This window comes from Idiotropiscis lumnitzeri, chromosome 20 (genome assembly GCF_059441095.1).
Source record: "Idiotropiscis lumnitzeri isolate Australia: NSW breed Sydney's pygmy pipehorse chromosome 20, RoL_Ilum_1.0, whole genome shotgun sequence".
NCBI lineage: Eukaryota > Metazoa > Chordata > Actinopteri > Syngnathiformes > Syngnathidae > Idiotropiscis > Idiotropiscis lumnitzeri.
The window spans coordinates 1,283,590-1,295,049 of NC_142410.1; the positions used below are offsets into that span (position 1 = coordinate 1,283,590).

The following is an 11,460-nucleotide window of genomic DNA, read 5'->3' on the forward strand; positions in this document are numbered from 1 at the left end:
AAAGAGGCGTGGACTACGCTGAAAGGCCCTTTTGAGAGAGATACCTTGGCAAATAAACAGTTTTTGAAGAAAACATATTTCCGATGTGAAATGAAGGAAGGAGAACGTTTGACTCAGCATTTAAAACAAATGAAGGAGCTTACTGATCAGCTATCAGCAATAGGAGCTGTAATTGAAGAGGAAGACCAAATTGTAACACTTTTGGGAAGCTTGCCACCAAGTTATGCCACAATTGTCACTGCACTAGAAACAAAGATCGACAATCTGACACTGCAGTTTGTTCAGCAAGCATTGATCAATGAGGATCAAAAACGAGTTAATGCTAGTGCTGTAACAGGTGGTGCATCAGCCATGTCCACACAATTTCAGGCAACTGTGCAGGATAGCTCCAATGCAGTGGGAGCAGAAGTACGGAGCAAGTGGAGGTGTTACAAATGTGGGAAAGAAGGTCATATCAAGCGTGATTGTCCGAGCTGGAAACGCAAAGATAAGCAGAAAACTCACAAGGCTAAAAGCATGATGTGTGAAGATGCGACAAAAGAAGTACATTCAACTGGCAAATCGCAACAAGGTGAATGGTTGATTAATTCAGGAGCATCAAAGCACATGACATGTGATAAAGATATACTTCAAGAATACCACCAGTTCTTAAAGGCACAGACTGTAAAACTAGGTGACGGCAGGGTGGTTGATGCCCTTGGAATAGGAAATGTCGGTTTGGAAATGACTTTCAAACAAAGGGATTCAAAACGGATTACAATGTATGATGTTCTGTATGTTCCTAAGCTATCTGGAAATCTGTTCTCAGTGGGAGCTGCTACCAAAAAGGGAAATACAGTACAGTTCAGGAAATACCACTGCTACATTCGTGGAAAAAATGGAATCCTCCTTGGAATAGGAACTCAAAGAGCTGATGGACTTTATCAGCTGGATGTTGAAGGAAATTCACCCGCCTGTCATGGTGCATCACTCGCAGCTAGTCTGTGGCACCAGCGCCTGGGACACACCACCAAGCTGAAGGAACTGAAGGATCTAGTAAAAGGGGTGGACTTTTCTGCAGAAACAGAGATTCCATTCTGTGAAGGATGTGTGGAAGGCAAACTGTCCAAACGGCCATACAAATCGATTGGAGGAATACGGTCCAAACGCAGAATGCAGCTCATTCATAGTGATGTCTGTGGTCCCATGCAGACTGAATCTATTGGTGGAGCAAAATATTTTGTGACATTCATTGATGACTACTCGAGATGCTGCAAGGTATACTTCATGAAACAGAAGAATGAAGTTCTTTACAAATTTAAGGAATTTGAGAAAACATTCTCGAATGAATGTGGGCGAAATATCACAAGACTGAGAACTGACAATGGGGGTGAGTACACATCAAGGGAGTTTCAAGAATATTTGAAGGATCAAGGCATCCATTATGAAATGACTGTTCCTCACTCACCGCAGCAAAACGGTGTTGCAGAAAGAAAAAGTAGGACACTAGTTGAAGCTGCTAGAAGCATGCTATCTCATGCAAAGTTACCAAAGATGTACTGGGCAGAGGCTGTAGCCACGGCAGCTTACATTCAGAACAGGCTGCCCACATCTGTCTTGAAGCAAGAAACACCCTACAAGAGATGGTATGGGAAAAAACCTGACATGAGACACATAAGGGTTTTTGGCTGTATTGCTTAAGCACATATTCCTGACGAAGATAGACGCAAACTGGACAAAAAGGCTGTAAAACTTCACTTCGTGGGATATGAAAACAATGCAAAGGGCTACCGTATGTATGATGAAGAACGAAAAAGGATTCTAATTCGTCGTGATGTCATCTTCAACGAATCCAACTTTGATTGGAAACAACAAGTGGAAGTAACCTGCTCAGAGACTGAAATCAGCATGGAAGGAGATGAAACAAGAGGTCATTGTAGATACACCTGTTAGAACAAGTGACCGACTGAAAAAAGCTCCAAAGAGATACGGATATGATGAGTTTGCTGATACAGTTATTGTTGATCATCATGCCAAAATCTGCTGTGTGACGGAACCAGTCACGATGAAAGAAGCAATGACGAGTCCAAATGCAAAGGAATGGCAGGAGGCAGCTGATTTGGAATATGAGTCGCTGTTGGAAATTGAAACGTGGGACCTGGTGGATTTACCAAAGGAAAGAAAGGCAGTCGGATCAAGATGGGTTTTCAAAGTCAAGTATCGTAGTGATGGACAACTGGAGCGATACAAGTGTCAACTTGTCGCCAAAGGTTACTCACAGTTGTTCGGTACTGACTATTATGAAACCTTTTCACCAGTGGTACGATTCAACTCAATTCGTACGTTACTGTCCTTTGCTATCCAAAACAATTTACATGTACACCAGATGGACGTTGTAACTGCATTCCTCAATGGACACCTAGAAGAAGAAATCTACATGGAGCAACCAGAGGGATACATCAAACCTGGGCAAGAACATTTGGTATGTAAGTTTAAAAAATCAATTTATGGACTGAAGCAGTCACCTCGCTGCTGGAGCAAAGCCTTCACCGAGTTCATGACGGAAATAGGATTTAAACAGAGTACAGCTGATTCATGTGTGTTTGTTAGATCAAGAGAAGAGCTTGAGATACTTGCTGTGTATGTGGATGATCTCATTCTGATAACACAGTCAAAGGAGAACATGAACCTGCTGAAAACGACCCTCGGTGAGCGCTACAAGATATGGAATGGACAATGCAAACCCTGCGGCAACTCCTGCTGATGCCAATGTCAAATTAAGGAAAAGCGATGGTGTCAGTAAGCCAGTAAATCAACAAATCTATCAGTCAATGGTAGGAAGTTTGCTGTATGCTGCAATGGCCACACGACCAGACATAGCTCATGCAGTGAGTACTGTGTCTAAGTTCAACGCCAATCCAGACGCTGCACATCTGACTGCTGTGAAGAGGATATTCCGATACTTGAAAGGGACAGCAAATCTTTCTCTCAAGTATGAGCAGTCAAACACAGATGCTTTGATCGTATTCTCTGATGCTGATTGGGCTGGTGATCAAGATGACCGCCGCTCAACAACAGGCAACATATTCCTAGTAAGTGGAGGAGCCGTCAGCTGGCTTAGCAAGAAATAGGCGACAGTTGCACTTTCAACAGCTGAAGCTGAATATGTCGCACTGAGTCAAGCTGCACAAGAAGGTGTTTGGTTGAGACGATTACTGAGTGATCTTGGGATGAAGGATATGTCCATAAGAATTTTGGAAGACAACCAAGGAGCAATCGCAATTGCAAAGAATCCTGTGGACCACTCCAGAACTAAACACATTGACATTCGATACCACTACATCCGTGAATGTGTACAGAATGGACAAATTGAGATAAAATATTGCCCAACAAATGATATGAAAGCGGATATATTGACCAAGCCACTTACGAAACAAAGATTTGAAAATCTTAGGAGGGAAATTGGATTATTTCCAGTCTAAATATATGTTGGTGTCTGACAGTTGAATTGGTTAAAATGTGTGAAACGTGTAAAAAGAGTTCCTGAAGAAATGTGAAAAAAAGAGTTCCTGAAGTTCACTGTAAAAGCGAAATGTGCTTTTGATTTGCCTGTCTTGACATTTTTTGAAAAAGGGAGCACAGCTGTGTAAATTTGTTTAAAACTTCGAGATACCATTGTAAAATTAAGTGGGAGTGTTGTAGTACGGTAATTAGTCAATGGGTGGTGCTGTTGCTTAATGCTGTGACTTTGTGTATCGCGAAGAAGACTCTGTTTACTTCCGGTTTTTGCGCTGCTGTATGTTGCTGATTGTTGCGCACTTCAATAAAGAACGGCCCACGCCACAAATTTCAACAGTGTCTATGTGTGTGTTTAAGCATTAATAAGTGTAAAAAACATGATTATGAATACACAAACTGATTACCTATCCTCGGCCCATCTTACAGACGCTCAGCAACACAAGATGACTATACAAAACAATAATATTTGTTTATTTTATTTATTATCTATTTATTATTATTTTACGAACAGCTATGACTCAACAATGAAATATAATGTAAATGACCATATAATGACATTATAATGTTCATTTGTAAACTTTTACCCACCTGAAAAACAGGTTAAAGTATGAGATAGCGTAGAGCCAGCGAAACTGTAGACCAGAGGTATTCAATTAAAAGTCACAGACGTCCACGACTAAAATTTCTTCCAATTAAAAGGCCCGAACCAAAGTCCAACTTCCCTTAATGTCTAGCCTATGTTCACATTTTTATATAGTTTCAATATTTAGTCATTTTCAACAGAGCGCACTTATATACTAAATATTTAGCAATGTTCCCATTAAACACCTCTGCCAGTCAAACAAATATAAGGCGTTTATTTCACATTTAAGAAAATGATGCTCCAGGAACTTAAGGGTGCCACTTCCAGAAAAAACTAAAATCTCCTGCAGAAATATATCAAGTGCTAAGTATTGAGTTAACATATTTTCCCTTTTTTTCTTAAATCAATGAGTTATCAGCCGGAAAAAAAACGGAAAGCCTAGTTATCCAAGTAAAACAGGTCGACATGTTCAGTACACAATCAATAAAAATGGCTGTCCTCATGAAAAACAAATTCGAAATGAGCTTTGACACCACCTTCTCTTTTGAATATTTTTTAACGTCTCTTAATGAGAAAAATGAGTTTGTGACTGCCCTGCCAGTAACTTAAATCTGGGTTGAAACGGTAGTCGGGGCCATTGGGATTTGGTAGATTATTTCACACATCTGGGCTTTGTGTTTTCCTTTATAAATAATGTTTGTGCAACCGCATTTAAGCACTCCTTCACAAATCCTTTTTTATGTTTCTCCAAAATCCATGATACTTTTAGTGAACATTTGTTTGCATGCCGCTGGGCTGTAAACGAAAATGTAAAAATCTGTTATACTGCACTCCAAGTTCGATGTTTTTACGTGCGCTCACCTCAAACTTCAGCGGATAACTTTGCACAAAAGGGCGGTGCTTTGTTTCGTAGTGACGCTTGGCAATGTTGCGACGGTTTCACTGGCCAGAACGAAACTAAATTTCTCCGTCCATCCATTTAAAACAACACGCATCGACTTTGCTAACTTTTTAGCAAGGCATACTTTCAGCAGCATGCCTTTCCAGTCTGCTGCGCAAGTGGCAGTGGATCGTAAACAAAAGATTTGATCGGCTCAAATCAGTGACGCCATTTCCGTATTAACTAGAATTGCAGCGTCAACGTTTGCGAAATGCGCCCTGAAAAAAAATTCCTCATAGATTGGTCATGGGTCCGGTCCGAACCATCTGTCGGTCCGGATCCGGACCGCGGTCCGCCATTTGGTGATGCCTGCTGTAGACCGTTGTTCGCCAATTCTCATCAGCTATGAGCAAATGGCTGCGCGAATGTGCTCTTGACAACCATCGCAGGTGTCACAGGCTTACCCCTGGTCTCACACTGCCATCTACTGACCAAATTGTGAAGTTGTCTAACACACCAAAATATCAGAGGGAAAATTGATTTTAAATAAAAATCAGTCTCAGTTGTCTTGACAAATAAAAAAAAATAAAAAATCAAGAAACATACACAAACTGTGTATACCCTCAGTGGGTATCACACATGCTGCTGTGGCATGCATTCATATTCAATATTATTGTATTTGGAATTGTATTGTTTTCACAGATATTTTGTTTTGATTACTAGTGCAAGCCATGTTAAGATGGTAATAGTTTCAAGTTATTCCTTATTTGTACATTAGTTGCAATGGCTACCTCTGACCACTAGAGGACAGCGTTCGCTGCTTGCGTGTGTGGCAAAAGGGGACCAGCGCATTCTAGAGCGAAGAAGAGCTACACGTAAGATGGCAACAGCAGTACGGAGCGAACGTTGTTAATAAATGTTAATATTTTGTGTTTCAGGTAAGACAATCTAGATCAAATACCATATATTGATGTGTGAATGTGTTTATTGATAGTAAGTGTGATAGATTGAAATTAAGTGTTTACTAGTGATGGGTAGATGAGGCATCCTGTATCGTTTCGACACAGTGACACAATGTATTGACACTGTGTTGACACTGTGTTGCTGAATACTGACACCTGGTGGACTTGCAGGAAACATTTGACAGGGTCATCTGACACTGATCTGTCAAACTAATTTTATCCAATTCCATTGATTAGCGACGTGATGTGTTTTTATATATCCTATTTCGTATTACTTTCCATCGCACTAATTATTCTCTTATCTAATTTATATATTTAACTGAATTATTGTTGTATTGCACTGGAGAGGGGAGCTCTCTAATCTCGTTGCACACTTGAGTACAATGACAAAGGGATTTCTGATTCTGATTAGGCATTTGCTTTCACATTATTTTTACATACATGCAATTTCATTAAAAAAATCTTTGATATTCGAGACGCAGTTGATAAATTAAGAGGACATCTGTCTGAATGCCCAAGTAAAAGTGTTTATATTGCCTTTATTAGTCCCACAATGGGGAAATTCGAGATTCGAACCCAGGCCTCCTGGGGAGACTGGGTCCTGAACGCGGCGCCTTAGACCACTCGGCCATCCTGGCAGCCAAATAATATTCCCTTTATTAGTCCCACAATGGGGAAATTCGAGATTCGAACCCAGGCCTGCTGGTGAGACTGGGTCCTGAACGCGGCGCCTTAGACCACTCGGCCATCCTGTTGTGAATGACAATGGACTCATTGTAATTAAAGATTTTTATTCCAAAAAATTAGTTTCTCCAGCGTTTTGTTATTCAGTCTATTTCTTTTTTTGAGGCAATTTCCCCCGCCTTTGAGAAGATCCTCTCACAAGGCACTGAAGAGGCCGGTGTGCACAACGCCTGTGTGGCTAATATAAATAGGTGAGGGAACGTTGCCTCCATGGACTTCCAGTATAAGAGCAGGTCTTCCGTACGTGCAACGTGTCCTGCTGACATATAGCGCTGCACCTCTGAGTGCGCATCAACAGTGACGTCTTCCTTCTTGCGGATCTTTAACGCAAAGTAACGCGCCAATAACTCGATGCTTGTTTTGAGCGTCCATCCTGTTGACAGATGCGCTTCTTTATGAACACAGTTTGGCGCGCGACCGCTGTGTCGTCACAATTCTGGTAGTGGTCACGTGACTTTCTCAAAGCAGTACGCGCACCGACACGGGGTTTGCCCTGGAAGCTCGGCGCGCGCATTGACGCCTCGGTGTCGTTGGACCCATCACTAGTGTTTACTGACGTTTTTCGTTCGAGATGAAACTTTGTAATTGAAGTAGACGAACAGGTTGCCGTTGAAATAGCGAGAGAGCGTCGTGTACAATGCTGTGAGGGATGTTTGTATTGAGTACATGTGTAAGTTTGAGGCATTGTGTATATGATACAGATGTGAAGTATTTTTGCATTGTGTGCATGTGTAAGTTTATTGAGGTTTATTGATCGAAATATTGGTTAAATAATTTCTATTAGTAGCGCATTCTAGAGCGAAGAAGAGCTACACGTAAGATGGAAGCAGCAGTACGGAGCGAACGTTGTTAATAAATGTTAATATTTTGTGTTTCAGCAACCCAAAATAAAACCCTTCAAAAATTAAATGTGTAGCGACAGATTGATAAGGACAAGTCATTCTGCACCCCGCTCCACTGCCCCTACGTTCCATCTTACGAAAACATGAAATTTCCTTCCATTGTGCTATGTGGATGACAGTCGGATTTATGTCCCGCAAAGCAAAAAAGACACATTCTCCATTAGACCACTTTTGTCCTGTCAAGGGGAAATCAAAATCTGGATGTCACTTAAGTTCTTAAATTTCAGCAAAAGAAGACAGAAGTTATGATGTTCGGCCCTAAGGCCCTTCTACGATTCAATCCTGTTTACCTTGGCCCCATGGCATCTTACCAAAAGCCAACAGACTCAAACTTGGTCTTTAAATTGGACAGAAATTATTAATTGTACCGGCAATCAGTGCTGTTGTTATATCCAGCTTCTTTCATCTTAGGCAGCTGGCTGAGGTGAATCCCTTTCTTTCTCAGCAGCACTTAGAAACAGTAATCCATCCCTTTGTTACAACTAGGCTAGTTAACTGGAATGCTCTTTACTTTGGAGTCAGCCAGTCCTCCTTTAAGCGCCTCCAACAGGTCCAAAATGCTGCTGCTCGTCTTAAATGGAGCTCGGAAGACGAAGCTCCTAACCCCAATCTTGGCCTTTCTTCACTGGCTCCCAGTGCACTTTAGATTTTAAGATACTTCAGTTCATTTTTAAATCTTTAAATGGCCTCGCCCCAGCGTACTTCTCCGAGCTCCTCCACACCTACGCACCTGCCTGTTTGGCGGACCAAATGCTGCTAGAGGCGGCGAGGACTAAGCGCACCCTCAGTGGGGGAACTGCGTCTTTTCTGTTGCCGGTTATCAAATATTCCATTTTCTTTTTTTTCCCCATTTCTTTCATTAAATGTGAGGTATGTCCCCGCTCTGTCCACTTTTAAAACTTGTTTGAAGACATTTTTATTCTTCAGCTTTCGACTCAACATGAGACTGTCGCTGTTCTGCTGGTATCTATTGTATATGTCAGAGGTATTCAATTAAAAGTCACGGAGGTCCATGAATAAAATTTCTTCCAATTAAAAGGTCCGAACCAAAGTACAACTTCCCTTAATGCCTAGCCTGTGTTCACATTTTTATATAGTTTCAATATTTAGTCATTTTCAACAGAGCGCACTTATATACTAAATATTTAGCAATGTTCCCATTAAACACCTTTGCCAGTCAAACAAATATAAGGCGTTTATTTCACATTTAAGAAAATGATGCTCCAGGAACTTAAGGGTGCCACTTCCAGAAAAAACTAAAATATCTCCTGCAGAAATATATCAAGTGCTAAGTATTGAGTTAACATATTTTCCCTTTTTTTCTTAAATCAATGAGTTATCAGCCGAAAAAAAAACGGAAAGCCTAGTAATCCAAGTAAAACAGGTCGACATGTTCAGTACACAATCAATAAAAATGGCTGTCCTCATGGAAAAACAAATTCGAAATGAGCTTTGACACCACCTTCTCTTTTGAATATTTTTTAACGTCTCTTAATGAGAAAAATGAGTTTGTGACTGCCCTGCCAGTGACTCAAATCTGGGTTGAAACGGTAGTCGGGGCCATTGGGATTTGGTAGATTATTTCACACATCTGGGCTTTGTGTTTTCCTTCATAAATAATGTTTGTGCAACCGCATTTAAGCACTCCTTCACAAATCCTTTTTTTATGTTTCCCCAAAATCCATGATACTTTTAGTGAACATTTGTTTGCATGCCGCTGGGCTGTAAACGAAAATGTAAAAATCTGTTCTACTGCACTCGAAGTTCGATGTTTTTGCGTGCGCTCACCTCAAACCTCAGCGGATAACTTTGCACAAAAGGGCGGTGCTTTGTTTCGTAGTGGCGCTTCGCAATGTTGCGACGGTTTCGGAGCATATGATGCATGCTGGTTTTGCGCCCTGAAAAAAATTCCTCATAGATTGGATGGGTCCGGTCCGAACCATCTGTCGGTCCGGATCCGGACCGCGGTCCGCCATTTGGTGATGCCTGCTGTAGACCGTTGTTCGCCAATTCTCATCAGCTATGAGCAAATGGCTGCGCGCATGTGCTCTTGACAACCATCGCAGGTGTCACAGGCTTACCCCTGGTCTCACACTGCCATCTACTGACCAAATTGTGAAGTTGTCTAACACACCAAAATATCAAAAGTCATTTTCAACAGAGCGCACTTATATACTAAATATTTAGCAATGTTCCCATTAAACACCTTTACCAGTCAAACAAATATAAGGCGTTTATTTCACATTCAAGAAAATGTGGCTCCAGGCAATTAATGGTGCCACTTCCAGGTAAAACAGTAAAATATCTCCTGTAGAAATATATCAACTGCTAAGCATTGAATTAACATCTTTTACCTTTTTTTCTTAAATCAAAGCGTTATCAGCCTAAAAAAAAAACAGAGAGCCTAATTATCCAAGTAAAACAGGTCAACATGTTCAGTACACAATCAATAAAAATGGCTGTCCTCATGAAAAACTCATTTGAAATGAGCTTTGACATCACCTTTTCTTTTGAATATTTTTTTAACTTCTCTTAATGAGAAAAATGAGTTTGTGACTGCCCTCCCAGTGACTTAAATTTGGGTTGGAACGGAGTCAGGGCCATTGGGATTTGGTAGATTATTTCACACATCTGGGCTTTGCATTTTCCTTTAAATAATGTTTGTGCAACCGCATTTAAGCACTCCTTCACAACTTCCCCATCACTGAATGTTTTTTTATGTTTCCCCAAAATCCATGATACTTTTAGTGAACATTCGTTTGCGTGCCGCTGGGCTGCAAACGAAAATGTAAAAATCTGTTCTACTGCACTCGAAGTTCGATGTTTTTGCGTGCGCTCACTTCAAACTTCAGCGGATAACTTTGCACAAAAGGGCGGTGCTTTGTTTCGTAGTGGCGCTTCGCAATGTTGCGACGGTTTCGGAGCATATGATGCATGCTGGTTTTGAATCGGCAGCAGCCAGAACGAAACTAAATTTCTGCATCCATTCATTTAAAACAACACGCATCGACCTTGCTAACTTTTTAACAAGGCATACTGTCAGCAGCACTCTCTTCCGGTCTGCTGCGCAATTGGCAGTGAATCGTAAACAAAAGATTTGACTGGCTCAAATCAGTGACGCCTTTTCCGTATTAACTAGAATTAGAGCGTCGTTTGCGAATGCGCCCTGAAAAAAATTCATCATAGATTGGTCATGGGTCCGGTCCGAACCATCTGTCGGTCCGGATGTGTTTGCATTTTAATTTGTGTTCTAATTGCCTGCTAATTTATATTACACCATATCAAAAGTGCTTTGTTACAGCTCCAGCTGTTTTAAAATGTGCAATATAAATAAAGTTGTATTGTATTGTAAAGACCTCAGCATTTACTTGAATTATTTGTTGGCCTGTTTACGACTTCTATTCTCTTTTCTGCCCCCTCTGCCCCTTGGGAATTAGGTGATGGCAAAATTGGAAGTCTCTGCTTCAATTCTACAGCCACTAACCGGTACAAGATTGAAGGCTGACCACATCTTTGGAGGCGCTGCGATGGTGTAAGATGGGCTGAGGATAGTTAATCAGTTTGTGTATTTATAATCATGTTTTTATACACTCATTCATGTTTAAACACACACACAGACACTTACTTATTTTAGCACACACGCACACAGACACTGTATCCTGATGATGTGTATAGTTAAACTGACCTTTACACTGTGAGTTGTGATTCTCTGCCTGCTAGAGTTACTGATGATTAGTTATTGATGTTTTCTGTCTTCTACTGATTAGTTTAGTCTAAAACAGACCACCATTGTTAATTAATCTCCTGTATTCTGGTGATTTAGTTTAGGCTAAACAGACCTTCATTGTATTCTAATTTCTTGTGATTCTTGAGTCAAACTAATAAAAGCCA

The 11,460-nt window shown here is 40.9% G+C and overlaps 1 protein-coding gene across 1 annotated transcript; it reads left to right on the forward strand.

Moving 5' to 3' along the window:
* The first annotated feature begins 2,753 nt into the window (after positions 1 to 2,753).
* LOC148317027 (uncharacterized) lies at positions 2,754 to 3,732 on the forward strand. The gene is given in 1 exon segment (XM_088284658.1): positions 2,754 to 3,732. A coding segment is annotated over 1 exon segment (651 nt). The 5' UTR covers positions 2,754 to 2,810; the 3' UTR covers positions 3,462 to 3,732.
* The last annotated feature ends 7,728 nt before the right edge of the window (positions 3,733 to 11,460 follow it).